Consider the following 19450-nt stretch of genomic DNA (forward strand, 5'->3'; position numbering starts at 1 on the left):
TTTTTAAGGACAAATTTCTGTTTAATGTGATGGTGAATTCAGTTCTCAGATACAGAGATACAACCTGTCTTTAGTTACATTTCTTTGTCAGATTCCATAGTCTTTTTCTTTCTTCCATAGTCCTTAAACCTTTCCCCATTTTGCTAGAACTATGGCATTTGTCCAATTAAATTTTATTTTCTCTAGTGGACCAGATCTAATACTACTATTTCCAGAGCTCCTTAGCAATATTCTCCAGATCCATGCTTTTATTAATTAGCTTTTTTATGGCCTTTTAGGTAATTTTCAGTTGTGGGGACAGTATTTCTATTTGAATGCATTTGATGAAGATTTCTGAGGAAGTATTTACAGAACAGCATGGGCTAGTTATTTAGGTTATGATAATTGATTGGATTGTAAATTTAGACCAGGCCTAGTGCTTCACTTACTGTTTTATTGAAACCCAAATATATAATAAAATTATCACCTTCTCAGAAGTTGCTTGTATTTTTAATCCTGTCAAGAAAATAATCTGGTTAGTTCTTGAACAGGACATCTCATATTGCAAAATAAACATAAACCAGTTAAAAATTTCATTAAACTTCTAAGATCTTATTTTAATGCCTTTTGCTGGATGCAGGAAATTTCTAAAGACATTTGGTGCCCTTTGCTTTCCATCTTGCTTGCATTCGGAAAATCAAAGAGCTGGGAATTTATCACTGTAATTACACAAAGTATCTTGAACAGAAGTCTCTTGTTCACATAAATAGAAGCACTAGTTAAAAAAGTTAACTTCTCGGAATCTCTGAGGACTCACTGTGATATTCTTAAAGGTAATTATTCTGTAAATATTACAGTAAACCCAAATTTGAAAGCCATTCCGTTGTTCTTAGAACCTCTTGCCTGCTTGTGCCTTTTTACATAAATAAACTTTGTGTTACTGACTGTGCAAACAGATTCCAAGTCCTTTCTGTTTGGGAACCTCTAAAGCTGCAGGCACAAATAGAGCCCCCAAACCCACAACTCACTTTTGTGTGAGAGCAGAACCACAGAGAACAGTAAACTTGTAGCTGCCTCTTTTTTATTATTTCCAAGTTAGGAAAAGTGAAGGCAAAGCAGTGCTCCAAAATGCACCTGGCAGAACTTTAAACGTTGTAATTCACATGGCCAGAAATTTGAAACCTGATTCTTGTGTGTGAGAAGGTACTTGAGGTAGTTCTGTCACTCTTCGGTGGAAACATTGGCTGTTTAGGGAATGTTATGCTTTTAATTCAGGGCAATATTAACTCCTAGCTCTGTTAATAGTGTTAAATAAAAACAGCAGATGGGTCCATTTAGTCTGAAACAGAATTTGGAGCCTTGAGATGCGCTGAGTTAAAACAGCAGCATCACTGGAGAAAGAACTTCAGGAGCAGCAAAAGTCCCACAAGAAAAAATGTAATTTATAATGATGAAATATTTCACAAATGTATTTAAAAAACAAATTTTAAAAGTAGTAAGTCTAAGCTACTGAAATAAGAACAAGCTGTGCTGTTCATGACACTGTCTTGGAAGTTTTATGAGGTCTTTTAAAAAATAAGAAAGAATTTCTATAGTGCCCTGAACATTTTTGTAGGAAAAAACTCAATTACTAAAGAGGCATTGAGCCAACTTCAATCAGTGCAAAGGCTGCTGGAAAGAGCATTGGCACATTTCATGCTCAAATCACCTGCACAAATGGGGTAACAACAACATGGGATGAAGAGTCAGGTAGACTTCTCTAGACTTTTTTTTTTTTTGGTATAAATAAGTTCTTTGTTGTTTTAATTAAATTGGCTTAAATAGTGGAGGCCAGTGGTTGAACACAACTATTTAAATTTCATCTGACGATTCTGATAAAGCACAAAGGGAAGCAGAGCTGTTGAGGGGTGAGACAAATTTTACATAAGCTTAAGTTTAAAAGTTTAAAATGATTGCAGTGCACACCTGTTTTTTTCCTTAATGTAGATGGCTGGGTATGACGAGGCCACTATTTAACCACATTAAGTAGACCTGCTCTGAATAAATGATTCATTTGCTATTTGGCAAACATAATTTACTGAATGTCTAATAAAGCTTGAAGTCAGGATTTCTTTAGACAAAATGAAACACACTGTCTTCATTTTGTAGGAATTGTGTGTTTGTACTTGGTATTCACAGGGGATAAAAAGCATCAAAGCTGAAAATGCTCTAAACCTCCCCAAAGCAGTTTGTCAGTTTGTCTCACCTATGGCTATGGGTGACAAACTGCAGGGACAAGTCATTCAACACATTCCTCCTTTCAGTTCCTTGGGTTTTTGCTGTAATTGCCAGCAAGAATGTGAAATTGCCAATCCTGGAGGTGCTGGATTTTGTGGTGTGAATGATCATGGGCAGCAGCCTGGACTGAGGCCAAAGAAGCCTTTTCATGTTTGCAGCCATGAGCCTTCCTAGGGCAAAGGCCTGCCATTGCTCTTGGCCTGGATGAGGTTTAAAAAGACAATCTCCATGTGGAGAACTCATCACCTGATTAATTCCTCACCATCCTGGCCAGTAAAGTGGTTTTCTAAAATGTGTTTCCTGGTTTTCAAGTGAGCTTCAATAAAGGCTCTAGAAATAGTCTACGCTGGTGATGCAGGGAGAGGACTATTACATGCTTATCATTTGTTCTTCCACAGAGGTGGGTTCCTGGAATATTGAAAACTTTCAAAGGATGAAATGGATTGGTTTGGCAGATCCAAAGAGCCTGAATTAATCCCCTGGTTAAAGCATCTGAACGCTGCTGATGTGGAACAGCACAGCCAGAAATGCAAAGGTATGTCTGTTCAGTCTGAACACAGTAAGTCCATGATTTCATATTTTTTCAGGCCCTTGAGCTCCTTCATTTAAACTACCTGCAGTGTCAATTAGTGGTAATTAAGGCAGAGATGGAATGATGGATTTGATGCAATCTAATGCATTTTAAGGAATTAGTGTTAAAAGCAAGTGTTTGGTGTTCTGTGGTAATTGCCAAGATAGTCCTTCTAAATATTAGACAGTTTAAAAATTAGGAATGATAAATGTTATGTACCATCAGTTTTAACTATTTAATATTACTCAGTGTACTACTGCCTGTGTCTGTGTGTGCCTTTGGGAAAGGGACTCAAATTTAGGACCCATCATACTTGCCACTTGTAAGTAATTAACTTCAAAGTTATTCATTTCCTTATTGAATAAAATGATTACTCAAAGCTACAGTCTACTCTTTCCTCAGGTGGTGCTCAAACTGGTATTTCTTACACTCTGATCTTGCAGTTGCAGTGTAGGATGGAGCTGTGCTGGAGTGTCTGCAGGCAGAAAAGGCTGAGATGTCCCCAGTGGGGGCAGCCCTTGGAGGAACTCTGCCTGCAGGCTGCTCAGACAGGCCAGACTGGTGCTGGGAGCAACTCCTGCTGTTCCCTCTCTGATCCAGGGCAAGCCCTGTCCATCAGGCCATTAGTGCCCATGTGGAACATGCTCAGGCATGCTCTCTTCTCTGCAGGACATACATCCTGATGTCAGCACTTATGGACACCCCATTTCTTCTGACAGGGGAATGCTATAGCAGGGCATCACTGCCCACTTCACTGCCATCAAAGGGAATGGAAGGAAAAGCTCCTCAGCCCTTCCAGTGATCCACGGGGGAGTACAAGCTGCAAGTCTGAGTCTGCCCTTGCAAGTCGGCCCTTGTGTGCATCATATTTGGAACAAGCACATTCATTTCTATCTTTTATATGTTGTATGACTTTATGCAATTCAGCTGAGGCTAGAGCCCCTAATTGGTTAAGATTTTATAAATAAGGACTCATACAGTGATTCAGAAAAAAAGTAATTAGGGATCAAGATAGAATTTAGAATGGCTGTCTGAGGATATAGACTGAAATTCTCTGTATACAACTGGAGCACTATTTAAATTAGTGAATGGAAAAAGACCATATTTCTCCTAAGGATAGTAAATATCAGTAACTTCAACATGTGAAAAGCTGCTTCACACAACGCCATGCTGACCCTATCATTCCTTTCTTTTCTCCTAATTTTTGTTTTCCGACAGGTGAAATAAAATTTAATTTCCATTGCATTCTTTTTGATAGGAATCCCAAGCGTGAAAAAATTAGGTATGTCTGTACTCCAGATTTCTTTTCTAAGACCATCAACTAGGAAAAAAAATACATAAAATCCAATTCAAATGCAGTGTTTGCAAGGTAACCTACACATTAGGATGGCTTGCTTTGGTTTTTAGGGCTAAATACTTACCTCTGGGGTCAGTGCATTGTTCTCTGAAGTCTGACTCGACAGCAATATATGTGTGAAACCATCTTCTTTCCGGACTACAATGTCCCTGAAGCGGCAGTTACTTTCATTTTGTCTCACGCTGTATCTCAGTCTCTTATCGAAGACATAATCTTTCTCTCCATCAAGTTTCCTTTTCACAGTGCTATGTAGATTCAAGCTTCCATTGGCCAGAGAAGAACCTTGCAGATGGAAAGAATCGAAGCATAATTACCTCTATATCGTCAAAGAAATGGAGTGATACTCTCCTTTACCTTCAACAAAAATAAATAAATATAAAATAACACTGTGAAATAAATAAAAAATGTGCCTGGCTAGTCAAATGTGGCCTCAAGCCATTGTTCTTATTCTGTACTCCAACGTGCAGAACTTTTTGTTCTCTGATCAGACAACTTCTAGACCCAATGAACTGATGCCATTTTGGAGAGTATCCAGCAGTAAGGAAAAAAGGAAACTATGAGAAGAAAGATATAATTCCTCCTTAAAAACAAGTGAGAGTAATAATAAGTCAGTTTTAAAAGACAGTTTATTCTGACTTACACTGAGTATGAACTGCAAACCATTCCTTTGCTGATGTTTACAGTGTTTCTGTAATAGGCAATAGAAGATGATTGGTAACAGTGTGAGCAGGGGTGTTGAAGGAGCTTTACAAGATTTGTATGCAATAATCCTTTTCTAATTACAGATGTTTCACACTATTGCCATTAAAAAAAAAAAGCAGAGACAGGTTGTTGAGGGACAGAGATTAAAGTCACTGGTTTTTTGTTTAAATAGACACCAGCTCACAATGCACCATTTTTAAGAAAGGCCAAGAGAGAGCTGAATGAAAACACCTTTGTTTGTTCTGTTCTTTGCTCCTGCCAAAGCTGACCTGTTCCAGCTCCTGGTTTCAAATAGCCAGGAATTTTTAAAGGGCAGACAACATGAATATTAGAACACAGATTTAAATTTTATAGTTTAAGTGACCATCATCCAATTAAAAATGCTCTGTTGGAATAGAATTGAATAGTGAATTTGTGACCGATCACTCTAAACCAAAATCACTTACCCTCATTTTGGATTAGCTGCGTTTCAGCCTGATGCTTACGTAGGTAACTGATCTGTCTGACACCTCACAGTTGGCAGTGGCCTGTGGAATTGTTCACAGTGTGTGAAATGCTGTATGTGCACTGCAGCTGGGAGATGGGATGTGAAAATCCAGCCAGTGCTCAGCAGTGTGTGACTGGGTCTCGTGTGCTGTGTGTATGTGTGTACTCACAGCTCACACATCTACACATGGGGATCCACCTTTGTCCAGCAGTCTGGTCAGTCAATCAGAAAGCTCTTTTCTGTTGTTGAATTAAGAGATACCATCTAAAGCATTGCCTGGGTTGTACTGAGTAGAGGATTTACCTGGTGCAATGCAAACATTGCCAAATTCCATTAGATCATCAGTTTAAAAAAATCATTTGAAACCCGAAGAGTTTGAAATTCGTTTTCTTGACAAAAAGTATCTACATGTTTGGAAATGACCATGTGCTTGAACTTTAAACATTATGAATAATTTCCTATGGCACATTTATTCTTTTTCATAAGGTTTTGCTACTGCATCTATTTGGATGTATTCTGGCAAACAGAAATCAACTTGTGAAATTACTAATGGGACACCAGTGTCATTGGGAATAATATACTGAAACTAATTAACTATTTGACTGAGGCAGGCTGTTAAATATTCCATTTTTATCTATTCAATCCTTAGGATCTTGCTTGACCCAGCAATAAGCTACTTAAATGAGATGAGTTAAAAATTGCAAAAAAGTGTAAAGAACTTATAAAATCAGAGGCACAAATGCCCATTGAATGGAAGGTGTGTCAAACTAACTATAGTGATTATCTACCTAGTGTGGAAGATTATGCCAGATCTATTTTATATACAGATAGTAAGAGAAAAGTAGAAGATTAATACACTCAGATAATCCAGCTCAACAAAACCAAAATTTTTTTTTTATTCTTCTTTGTTCATGCATTCAGTTTGTAAATGAATATATGATGTAAGAAACTATAGATCTTACCACAGTATTTTAACTATCTGGATGCCAGCTGAAAGAAATTTAACCAGAGAAAAGATCTATATTAATTATGAGACAAACATAAATGGAAAAGTGTAATTTCCAAGAGTGGATCATCAACAGAACAATATATAGTGAGTGGCTTGTTGTTTCCGTGTCTCCAGTGCATCACTGTAATCTTGTTTAATCTGATAAACTGGAGAAAATGATCAGCACAATCTAAAGGCAACACTGATGTGAAACCAGGCCAATTTAGCATGTCTGCTGCATGGAGGTGGTGGAGCTCCTGAAGGTTTGCTCTGGAGCCACTGGAGCCATTGGGATTGTCCCTGCAGGAGGATCAATGTCAGCACCTGCTCAATGCACACAATGGTAGCAGCACCTGAGTATGTCAAGGTGAAAAATGACTGTGACAGGCAAAAAGAGATATTCAAGGACACAAAACAATTTAAACTGCACGTGAAACAAATTAAGGATGTCACAAAGTAACTAAGGAAGCTTTAGATACATCTAAGTGTGGTTTACTGGCTTAGTAATAAGTAAGTATTAGATGGTCAGTCTAAGTAGAGAAAACAGAATGGGAGAAAATACTCTTTCCTTTAGTGGGAGTTTAATTATTACCTAGTGTTTAATCAGCAGTAGAACTTGTGGAACACCTAAACCAACATTTATACTTATAAGAAGCTTCAATATTTTTTTAAGGGAATGTAAGATATCCGCAGACCACTCGTGCATGCAGTAATCCTTCTCCAAGAATGGCAGTAAAGGATGGCAGTAAAGGATGCTATTTAAGGAGAAAATTTGAGCCTGGTTGCTTTCTGCAGTCCTTTCCCATAGTATCATCCCTAAGTGTTGTACAGAAATATGAGAGGGCTCATCCCTCCTGCTTCCTTCAGTGTTTGCTTGTGGACCTTTTCATGGATTTCTCTAATCCCCTTCTGAGCCTGTTGATGCTGTCTGTCTCCACAGCTTCCTGTGGTATGAGTTTGAGAAGTTGGGTAGCCACTACACAAAGAATAATTTTCTTTCATCTGTGCTTTTATCTGATGTTCCACCAGTTTCAGTGAGTGGTCCCTAGTTCTGCTATCGAGGGATTTCATGAGCAACAGTTCTGCATTTAGTATATCTGAGGCCTTGATGGTTTTGTAAACTTTGATCATGCTCCCCCTCAGCCACCCCCTCTCCTAACTGAAGCCTCTTTTATTCCTGTAATATCCTCTTCATTTTATCTGCTTGTCTCTGCATCTTCTTCAGCACTCCACCACTGCCAAAGGGTCTGAGACTGGAGCTCCATTATACCAGGCATTGCAGAAAACACATTGGAAATTTATATTCTAAAAAGCTGAGGCAGACAAAGAGTAGGAATGAGAGGAAAGGTTGCACTGACCCTCAGTGCTTTGGGGAACTCAGAGCTCCACATCTCCTTCCACTGCTTCTGCCTGCTAGTAGAGGACACCTCAAGCTACTTTTCTTTTCAGATACATCTTTTCTGAGTGTTTCATCAGTTCAGTGGTGCAGTCCCTGTGCCACCACCTTCCACAGCAATCACAGTACAGTTGTGAGCCATGTACACACCATGAACTGGCCTGGGGATTTGCTCTGGCTGAAAACCCACCCTGCAAAACTGGTTAATTTTCAAACAGATAAGGTTCACCCTATAGCCTCAAGAGTACTAAAACTGGTGCAGAGGGAGGGATGGGACTAACCATCAGGATGTCATGGGAAGGAGAGCTGGACTGCTGCTTTTATTAGCAGTATGCATTCATGCTGAATGGAAAGGATGATGGAGCCGAGGCTTTAATTTTTCTAGGTGAAATAAGCCATGCTCCCTCACTCTCCCTGGTAAAGCAGCTTGGCATTTCTCAGTTGTCCCAATAGCCTTTAGCTGCCTCTTCTCTGTCTTTCTTGTGGGTCATGGTTAATACTGTACATACTTAAAAAGTGTGTTCTGTTGATAATTTACTAATAATTTCAGACTTCTGCAGCTAAGGGAGCATCTGTAAGATATCTAAAAGCAATGAGTTTTTATCCAAACTGAGAGAGCAAGCATGTTTGCTTGTCTTTTACTGCCAGTATTCTTTCAGAATAAATAAAAACAGAATAAGCTAAAAAACCAAGAGGAAGCAGTGACTAAGTCACCGAGAGTATTTAAATCAAGGGCACTGTGAGACTACAAAGATTTTTGTAATGGAGAAAAAGAGTGGTTAGTGATACATGACAGGCAGAAATTCTACAGCAGATGGTACAGAAATAGAGCGATGTAGAAAAAGGAAAGAGAAAATTAAAAGGGGATGTTTTTTGATGCTGTCAAGAAACTTGACAAAACAATCACTCTCAATTACAATATCTGGAGAGAAACAGAAATGTGGTAACAGAAGACAACAAATATCATCAGAAAGAACAGTACTGCTAGCTCCTGGGAGCATCAGTGGATATTCTTCACAGAGTTTTTCAACATCTTCCAATTTGCAGACCCTTAAATAACTGTCAGTAAAGATGATTCTGCTCTCCTTATGGCAGCATGTGTAGAATGTAGAAGACAGTTTTTGGCTTTAAAGATCTGTCCCAGCTTCCACAAGGTCCCAGGCCTCCACTGGGGTGCATTTATCATTTTGTGCACACACCTGGAGGTTACACACATCCTTCTGAGGTAAAAAGCTTCCTGGTGAAGAGTTTCATCTAGTGGTTGAAGAAGAAACATTTGTACCCAAGTGGATTTATACACAAAACCAAACAGACTGGTGGAAATTCATTCAAGGAGTCATCAAAAGCTGATTTTCAAATAGCTGTTATTTGTTTGAAGAGAACTGGCAGGGACAGACAAACAAAATAGCTATTATTTGATTACTTCTAGTTTAAACATTACTGTCTATATTGCTTGGTCCAATGCACTGGTGGTTAAACATTATTATAATATGAAACAATACTGGTTCAGGTTGGTGGGTTTTGGAGACCTTCAAGCATAGCTCACTCTGGTAGCAGAGCTGGGCCTACAGCTGGGTTTCAAACTGTAGGGAATTTTTGACTTTTCCAAATCTGGGCTTGATCTCAAGACAAACCTAAAATTTCTATACACTTTTTCTGTGCAGTCTTACACTTAAATGTGAAATGAGTCTGACATTCATTTAGGTTCCATACAGGCAATCTCAAAGCTGACACAAATGTCTGCTTCCCTGGATTCTGAGCAGGGCTGCCCAGGAGCCACAGCTTCTGGGAGCCAAACCAGGTCCTCCAGGCTCCCTCTTTGTTCCACATCTAGTGCCTGGGAGCCCTGCGAGCGCTGCTGGAGCATGCCAGGCTTTCAACTTCCAGACTCAGTGGCAGACTGCCTGAAACCTCTGGCATAGCTGGCTGCCTCCAAGCTAAACGTGGGAGTCCTGCCAAGCAGACTGCCACATTGCTCCTGGTCCCCAGGGACACAGCCTTAGGACCTTGGCTCAGATTTGGAGAAAGTTTTGAAACGCAAGATGTTTGGAACAAAATTTCTGGTTTTCAACAAATTGGGTATTTTTCCTCTGAAACTTTCTTCATTTGTAATTTGTAAAATTTCAGCCCTTTTTTTTTGTGTGGCATTGATCCCAATTTAAAGTGAGTTTCTGTGATAATAATGGGCCACGAGGCAGAATCACACTGGCATCCTCCGTGTGAGTGTGAATACCGAGCGATTTAAGGAAATTGTTGGCCTTGGTGAGCAGTAGTACAAGTTTCTTCCACTTGACATTTCAGACCCCTGTATCAGGAAATGTGGCTTCTCTCAAGCTTGCAGGGCAATATTAAGAAAAAACCTACTAATTTGATTTTGACCCTTCTTCACCAGTTTCTGTCTGCTCTTACTCTGGCAGTCTCATCTCTCCTCTTTGTAGTTTTCTCTACTCTGCATGTGCTGAGTATCACACAGCAGGACTCGAGGGATTTCTGACCTTGGCAGTGCTGCTGAGTATGGGCTTTTCTGAAAAGAACCAGGCAGAGATTTAGAGATCTCTTACTTTTGCCTACAGAATGCAAGGGGAGCAAAATACAGAACACAAGTGATGGATTTGGAGAATGCAAAGCCGTCATAAAGAGCTGTTTGAAAGGAGCTGCAGAGATCAGCTCTTGGGCCAGGAGAGAACACCTGGCTGCTCAGGCAAAGCAGCTTTCCACTGAACTAGAGCTCTCTGACAGGGATTATTCAATCAGGGGTGGTAGAGGCCATTCCTTAGCTCTTGTGGGGACAAAGGAAAGGCTCATTTGACCTCACGGTTCTTTGTGACCCTTTAGTTCATTAAACAAAATATTCTAAAATATGGGAATTAATGCATTTCAAAGATACATTTTGTATCAGAATTTCCCCATGAATAACATGAAACAAATGATTAAAAAAACTTCATTAGAAACAGTAAGGAGAAAAAGAAAAATAACTTGATACACATCTGTAATTAGATATGCAAGTTGTTTTAAAGAAGCAAGTAACATTTAAGCATTCTTACATGAACTCAAACTCCCAACTTTAAATTTTATTGACATCATCAGGAGTACTTATGCATTTAAATCTGACCACACATTTTGCTGATTTGAGAGTCTTTTAATAGCATATTTGATGCTTGGTTTGAAAGATCTCAGTAGCTATCAGATATAGCCAGTAAGACTGGGCAAGGTCAGTTCTCCTTCCCAACTCAAGGAGCATTTGCCAGGTTGCCAGTAGGGTGGAAAAAGGAAAGGGGTGATATAATTTATGTTGACTTCTGAAAAGTTTTTGGCAGTGTATAATTCACAAGAAGCTGTTAAGGAAATGAGTACTATCATGGGCTATAGAAAGTAGCTAATAAAAATAAATAATTGGAACAAATGGCTACTTTTCATCATGTCAAGTTGGCTGTCCCAAGGACCTGCAGAAGGATTAGTTTATTTAATGTATGTATTAATGAACTGGGAAGAGAAATATGAGAGGAAAATTTGAAGGCAATACAAAATAAGTAGAGTGAAAACTAGGAAAGATTTTGAGGAGCTTCACTGAATCATAAGAAAAAGGTGAATTGGCAACAGTAAAGCAGATTAAATGCATAGTGAAAGGGATCATACATAAAGCTGTGTTCTAAATTAACTGTAACAAGGAAGGAAAAAAAAAACCAAGAGCAACTGTGGATCACTCAATGAAAACCTTTATGCAGTGTGTAAGAGCAGAAAAAATAATTCTCCAAAGGTTCTATCATTACTGTATCAGTAAGCAGTAGGAAATCATTTGGAACAGCTCCTGCTGTTTTTCAAAGGTATTAAAACCACCCCCCACACCAATGGCACAAGAGAATACTCCAAACTGTCAGGAATCTGTAAAGACTTCCAGGTGGTAGGAAGGCTGGAAGGGCTGGAGCTGCCTACTGACTGACAGGGCATCCTCCACTTCACCCCTTCATAGAGGGACAAGAGGTTATTCCATGAAAATAAAGGTCAGCCCCCCCAACAAAATCCCAAATCCCAAAACCTGATCAAATAAAATGTTCATCTTACTGTTAACTCCTGGAAATTACTGTCAGCAAACACCACTGAGGCTGTAAATTTGGTACGATGGAAAACAAACAAACCAAAGAGACTGGATGCGTACGGATAATGAGAAGATATTTAATTTGTCTTAAGCTGAATAGTTTTTATAGAGAACATAAACCTTATTCTTTGAGAACTAAGCCAGTCAGTAACTATGAAGATTAGAAACAAATTTTTCCTACATCTTCTCGTTCACTTCAAGATTGTTTGTACCTTCCTGTAAAGTCTGTCTTGCGACTTTTCATGTGTCCAGTCACTGTCAGAGACAAGGACCTGGCTATTCTCAGTGTTCCTGACCATGACAAGCATTAACACTGAGAACTTGAATCTTATTCAGCCATACTTACCAGGACGCTTTAGCAAGAGTGGTATTAATTGTAAAATAATTCTGCTTTTTCTAGACCACTGGGTTTGAGCACACGTAACTGAGAAGTGATTTGTTACATGGTGATACACAAACCTAAAGTTGCAGCATTGTACATACCTCAGTTGTCGTCCCTACTCCGTGCCCTGCCCTCATTTCCCACAGGGATTTACACTGCAAAGGCACATGACAGAGCCCACACTGCTTTGTGTCACTCCATGGGAAAAGGAAAGAGAGAAACCAACTGATAAAAAAAAAAGTGTCTAATATATAGAGAAAGTGTGGAACTTGTTTGTGTGTGGTTCTCACCACATCACTTGTGTGATAACAATTTTTCCACGAGTGGGCTCTACTTGCAATTGCTGCAACTAACACCCCCCTCCCCCAAAGATGAGGTGTTTAAATCACATACCAATTCCATTCACAACAGGGGAATCGTTACTGACTTCCAGCATGCTGGGCAAGGTTTGTTCTCCTTCGTGATCATTTAAATCCACATTTTGCTGCTGTGAGCCATTCCCAAAATGTCTAGAATCTTTCTCATGGCTGCCATCTCCATTCTGCAGACCATTATGTGGCTTTTTCAGTGGCATGATCTGTAAACCGCTGGGAGTAGTTCGGTAAGTCACAGTTTTAGCAGCCCTGTCATTTGCAGATCCCGGCTTCGCTGCATATCCTCGTTTCTGTTTTTGATGCGATGGATTGATTCTCTTCCTTTTGTGTGTTGATCCTTTAGACTTCCCAGATTCAGAAGGTCTATGTGATATTTTCTCAACGGACGACCCTCGGCTTTCCCGCAATAGTTTTGGTGTACTGGCCTGTTTCCCGTGCCGGGATCGCTTTTCTCTGCTAACGTGTAGTCTATTGAACTCATCAATAAATTCCTCACAATGGAGTAGGTGATGTTCAGGTTCCCAGGTGTCTTCATTGCTCCCGTAGCCTTTCCACCTGATGAGATATTCCCACTTGCCCTTCTTGTTCTTCCTTTTGTCTACAATCCTCTCTACCTAAAAGGAAAAACCAAAACTGTATTAGAAAGAATTCCTAAGAACAGACCTGTCAGCACTGGAGAGGAATGCAGAGCCCCAGTGGTATTCTGACAGCAAGGCCACTGCCCCTTCTGAAAACATTAAAAGAGACATAAACACATCCTCAAATGTGATCTGGGCACTTGCAATAGCTCCAGTGTGAAGAAACAAGAGAGAGTCTAAGATCATTAATGAAAGCACAATTTCTTTGAAAATCTGGTTGCAAAATGAGACTATTACTGTTCCATTCCTCAGCTACCTCTTGTTTCAAAGAGGTAAATAAACCATCTTTTGCTGTATTGTTAGCTACTGATCATTCTCCTGAATTCACACAGGTATTATGTCCCTATAAACTTCCCCATCTTTGTGTCTTGAAACTACCTTGAACAGAGTACTGATGACAACAAATGGCAGTATTTTACAGCAAAGATCTTGTTTGCAGTGGTGTACATCCACTTTGCTGCTTCAAACTTATAAAAATTTGTATTTTTAGGAATGCAATATTTGAGTAAATACACAAAATTTTTGAATGCACCAATTAAAAGACAAAAAAGCAAACAAAGGGTATAAAGGCAGGATTGGTACATGGAAGGAATGAATCTCATCAGCCTATGCTGGAGAATGTCAGTGTAAGGAACATTTCTGCACCAGGGGCTAAGGGACTGTATTGGGACTGCACCCTGAATGTGAATTAACAGAACCATGATGTTGTGGAACCTGGGCTGTACAACTGAAGAAATCTTTGTGCTATCTCAGTGCTGGTACAGCCTCAAGTAGAGTGAGAGTGCAGAGGAAAATCCAAACAGAACCAGTGGACAGCAAGTCGCGGTTAAACCATACCAAGTGAAATTCAGATTGAGTAATTAGGAAAAAAATTGTAATGGTAGTGGGAATTATGCATTAGAATAGGTAATGTGGGGGAGGTAGGGAGGGTTCTTAGAACAAAGTTTTTGTTACATACATCTGCCAGGAGAAGTCAATGCTGGAAGATCAGTTATGATAAGGAAACCTTCAAATACTCTCCCAGGTTTTATTTCTTGATTCTTAATTTTTTAATTTTGTTTTTAATATGTGGTTTATGAAGGATAAAGATGCTACTAATGAAAAAAAAATCATTACCCAAAGCAGTATTGTTAATTTAGAAAAATAAATAAGTGGATAGATCATGTAATAGCTCTCATTACTCTTCAAAGAAAAATCATCTCACGTGAAGAACAACAGTGGAATCTGTATGGAGAATTTAACCTTGAAGAAGGGCAATCACAGCAGTGTAAGCAATTGTTCATTTTAGGTCCCTTGTTAGAGTAAACCAGTGGATTAATTCTGTCTGTTCACTGGCTGGAACTGTACATTCATAGAAATCTTGGTGGGTTCCCCAAAGGAGTCTAAATGTAATTAGCAACTAAACATTATACTTCTATCTCAGTTCATTTACATGGGAACTATGCTAAGATATCTGTCTCTGAGTCATAGTGGACACCTTCCTCCATCTCCAGGGCTCTCACTGCAGCATCCCAAACAGCTCCTTCCTGTGCTCTGGCTTATCAAATATCTACACAGAACTCAGAAGCAAAGCAAGGCATCCTCTTAACTCTGAATTTAGCACAGTCCCCTTCAGGATTACTCAGAGAGGCAAAACAATTAACTGAAGCTCAGCCTGGGCAAGTTTGAGATAATTTGTCTGAAAAGAGGGAAAAGGCTTCAGAAAATAAATGAACTGGCATTTTTCTTGTCCTCATGTGGGATGTGTAGCTTTCAATTGTCAAACTAATAGCAGACTTATTATGATCGTGTTGACTTTATAGAGAGCAGCTGCCCAAATTATCCTTGGCTTTAAAATACTTTCATCTTTCTATCAGGGACTAGCCAGAAAAACTGTACATTGAACTGTGGAACTCTGTGTGGGCTGCCTGTGGATTTGTTACCTTAATTACTGCAGCTTGCTATACCAAGGAGCAAAACACATATATGTATGTCCTGGGGAAAAAATGAAATTGCTGCTAAACTCGGTAGAGCACAGCTATCAGTACTGGAGAGTCTGGGTGAGTGCTGTTCTGTCTGTACCAGATAAACAACACAAGCATTCCCCTCCCTTCTAATTCAGGACTTTGGACTTGGAACACAAACTCTGTGTCAGGTTGGTGCTGCTTGGGAGTTACTTGTCTTTGTTTTGGGGATTGCACCAGCTTTGTTCCCCAGCTTGCTCACTGAAGGAAGAACTTCAGAAAGGATGGACAAATACCTCACCTTTTTTGGGATCACATATAAAAACCATCTCTCCACCCTCACGTTTTTTTCACTCGTGCATATATCTTTTAAAAACACAGATTTCTCATTCTCACATTGTTGCTCTGTGTGAAAAGGTTTTGTGGAGGGCATTTTTTAATATGGAAAACACTCTAGTATTTTGGTCATGAGGCATCCTGCATTTCAATTATGAGGATAAAAGGAGAAAATATGAGTAGTCTTTGTTCCTGGGAAACAAAATAATGGCAATGGAGAATGTGATTAATCAGTTAAACATATCATGAAGGGAGAATAGAAGTATTTATGAAATTGGGTCAAATTTAATAAATAGCTTGTGAAAAAAACATTCAGAAAACAAATATATTTGGGAAGGACTAAGCATGTCATTACAGTATTTTCAGAACAAAGCTATCAATGTTCGAATTTAGCTAACTAAATAAAATAAAGAAGGACTAAATAAACTGAAGACAAAATGTTTTGTTTCTGGTCAACCCTCTTTTAAGTTTATTGTTTTGTTGGGGAGAAAATGAAAAAAATGTGGTTTGATCCAAAATTAGTTTGTTTTCCTTGATTTTTTTAGTTCAACCATAATACCCACTGGTTTGACTAATGATGCATAAAACGTCTGAGTAGATATTTTCTCATCCTCATTTCTGCCTCATTGTTCACTGAATGCATCTGAGGGTAGCATCGAACATACTTGACCTCTCAACATGGTCCCTTTTCTATCACAGGGCTTTAAGTTCTTCAGTAATATTTATCCCCTTCAGAGTGCCACTGGGAAGTGCTTCACTGGAGGCATAAATATCAGGGTTGTAGCCACACCTGCTACTGTCTGTCCCATTTTCCTTCTATCCACAGTCCACAGTAACAACAAACATCACTACTTTGTTTTTTTAATGATGTATATTTGTTTTAACAGGTACTGTGTAAAGTAATAATCTTTCTGCATTTACTTAAGGTTGCACAAATCATATTGGTTTTCTTAATGAGAAATAATTCTGTGACAGCTAGTGATTAATAGAAATAATACCTTAATTCCTCCCCTAGAATAAGCAATTCATGGTTCTGAGAATATGCAGAAAATATCTAGGGCTTCAGTGTCTGATTTTCCATTTTCCCTCAGTTCCATCTTTAATCAGAACTGAATAACATGTTCCTGAAAGTGACCTTGGTAGTTATAGTTGCCAAATCCATGATTTCACTATATTTTCTTTGGAAAACTAAAGAGTTAAATTTAATAGAAGTGCAATGACTATAAACAAACTTTGTAGAGGTATCACAGTTAAAAGAGTGCTAGAAATGTCATGTACTATCACTTCCCTGGATTCTCTCTCTCCCTGCTCCTCCTGGCTCATTCTGGATGAATTGAGGTGCTGATCTGTTATCATATAAATACTTTTAAAGAGAACAAATAGGATGAGAACATGACATCTGTGTAAATGCATTTGAGCACATTTTTAGCTTCCAAGTAGCCTTAAACCTAGCTCTATACACAGCTGCATGAACTAGGATGAAAGTCTTAAGTAAAAAGCCTTTAAAATACATCTATATTCTAAACTTTATGTGAAATTAAAAAAAAATTCTAGTGAATTACAGCCCAAATATCTAGAGCTTCAGAAGTGCTATGCTTATATATGCAGAGTACAACCCCCACACACCTTCCCTCACAGAAGATTTCTGGGTCAAAAAATTTTAACAACACAATGTTATTGTTTACATATTAAAAAAAAATCTAGACTAAGTTAAAAAAAGGATAATTGCTATGGAATTATTTCTACAGATGTAGCTGTAAAGTCAAAGCACAGCATACTCATCTCAGTTCACAGCTCTGAAGAGCATAAATAAAAATCCTTGTGCTTCCAGAAAACACCTTCTGGGAGATCAGTTAACTTCTAGAAAGGTTTGGAAGGTTGCATATCTACATAGTGATTTCCAAAATAAATACATGTCATCTCCTCTTCTTGCCATGCCCATCCACATAAGCAATTTAAACTGTAATCTGTAGTGTTCAGATGGTCTCTGTTAGTGAACTCTTCAGAGCATCAGAGCAACTGCATGACAGACACTAGAAAAACTGCCTTTCATTACTATGATTACAGGACTTGTACTGGTTTATGTGGTTTTTTTTCCATTGGAGGTCTTTGTCCCATGTTGTGCCTCGGGGTATTAGAAGGGTATTTGAAGAAAGCGCCAAGGAAGGAAAGGCAGTAAGATTTCTGAGAGAGATAAAGGCCATCTGATTCAACATGTTTGTCTTTTAAAAATTCCGTGTTGCCCTAACTTCCCCCTTTTTGTTACCTTTGCTTTGAGAAATACTGTATCTCATTAGCAGTAAATCTCTTGCCTTCTTGTCTTTGTAACCTATTTTTGTTTCTCTCGTATTTGTGTTCAATTTCACAAAATCTGGTAATTGGAGCATTTGTTCCAGATGTACAAAAAATATGGCAACATGTCTTCTGAAGCAGCCAATATTCATGTTAGAAAAATAATAGTGGAATGGCTACTGGGATTCTCTTCAGAATCTGACCCATAGAGTAGGTCCAGCTATGAAACCCCCTCAGCACTAAATTTGTGGTGTTACCTGGAAGGTCAAAATGAAAGTGAAAGTCCTAGATAGTATTAAAAATGAAAGAGAAGCCATTCTTCATCTGAATTACTCATAGGCAAAACATCAAATGACATCTTCCCAGGAAAACCAGTGAACACCCCATTAACGTCAAAAGACTGCTTTTTATTCAGTTCCTTTTTCCTGTTTTTAAGCATATGGGGTTTTAATTTTCTGGTTTCCAATTTCTTAGAATCAGAAGAGGTGTTAAACTTACTAGGGAAATCCTGGAACGTCTGCATTTTCACTGGGCAAAGCCTATCAGCCTGGTATTACACATGGTTGGAAACCACTGCATCAGCTGTTTGTGTCCTTCAACACAGACATAGGAAGATTTACAACAGAACAAATAAATGCTGTAAGATCTCCTGCTGCTCCCTGTCCTGCACCTTTGATCTTCCCTTCCTGAGAGACAGTAATGCTGCAGAGGTTTCCTGCTATGAGATTCCATGGTTGGGGTTTAGATGGAAAAGCAGAAGTGCAATGCCATTAGTTGCATTTTACAGTAATGATGCAGCCATTAGAAGTTACTACTCAAAGTGATATTTTTTCACATTCCTAACTTTTCTGGACCCAACATTTTGCCTGCATAAGTACACTTTATTTGTTACCTTCCCTGAGCAACATGATTTCCTCTGTGTGTAAGGAGCCTCCTGGCAGAGGAAGTTTCCCTTCATTGCCAGTGGAGATCCAATGAAGCTCTGGCTGAGAGCCAAAACCAAGCACAGCTTCCATGTCCACTCCTATCTGCAGCCACCTTACGCCAGTTTTCTCGGAAGTCCCACCTTTCTGAGAAACTCAGTCTCACTGAAACTGAAATTCTGGTCTGCTCTCTCAGCTGTTCTTATCTGACTCTCTTCAAACCTGTCCTAGTGCTGCATCTGCAGTCCCACCCCAGGGCCCTGGTTCCCCCGTGGTTCCATCTGCCCCTGCTGCTGACTCTACTAACTGGACCCATTTTCATAACCCTGTCCTCTCTTGTTTTGTTTCCAAAAGTGTTTTTCTGGTTGGAACTTAAGAGTGCTCAATTCTCTCAGTCTGTTAAAGCCATTCACTAAAAATTTAAGGATGTAATCTACAAAATTTTCTTTTCTTAAGATATTGAAGTACATGTGTATAAGCTATACCTGTGGTGGAAGTGCCACAATCATTGTGGGTTTTGGAGCAAACAGGAATAATTATATCCACAAGAGTCTTGCACTGGAGGAATGGTGTTTTTGTACAGACTGGTACTGTACCTTGGAAAAGAAAAATTGACAGATGACACAGGGATCAGGAACAGACCTTTTGGTCAACCTGTGTAGTCCCTGGCCTTGTAGGTAATTGCATCATACAAACCCTTTCATATTGG

At 39.1% G+C, this 19450-nt stretch overlaps 1 protein-coding gene and 1 long non-coding RNA gene across 3 annotated transcripts in view; one reads left to right on the forward strand and one right to left on the reverse strand.

The window, feature by feature from the left end:
• The window catches only part of LOC146432098 (uncharacterized), a 64648-nt gene extending 51565 nt beyond the window's left edge, over nt 1-13083 (forward strand). Inside the window, exons 3-5 of one of the 2 annotated variants that reach the window (XR_014854483.1) lie at nt 2655-2791; nt 12783-12836; nt 12953-13083. This is a non-coding gene — a long non-coding RNA (uncharacterized LOC146432098). The remainder of the gene's footprint in view (nt 1-2654; nt 2792-12782; nt 12837-12952) is intronic. The other variant, XR_014854482.1, reaches the window with a different exon arrangement.
• The window catches only part of CDYL2 (chromodomain Y like 2), a 58971-nt gene that overhangs the window by 15037 nt on the left and 24484 nt on the right, over nt 1-19450 (reverse strand). Inside the window, exons 2-3 of the mRNA XM_085071480.1 lie at nt 12629-13223; nt 4249-4466 (exon numbers count right to left, since the gene is read on the reverse strand). Coding sequence (XP_084927606.1) covers nt 4249-4466; nt 12629-13223 — 813 coding nt within the window. The remainder of the gene's footprint in view (nt 1-4248; nt 4467-12628; nt 13224-19450) is intronic.

This window comes from Lichenostomus cassidix, chromosome 11 (assembly GCF_008360975.1).
Source record: "Lichenostomus cassidix isolate B80296 chromosome 11, HeHo_3.0, whole genome shotgun sequence".
NCBI lineage: Eukaryota > Metazoa > Chordata > Aves > Passeriformes > Meliphagidae > Lichenostomus > Lichenostomus cassidix.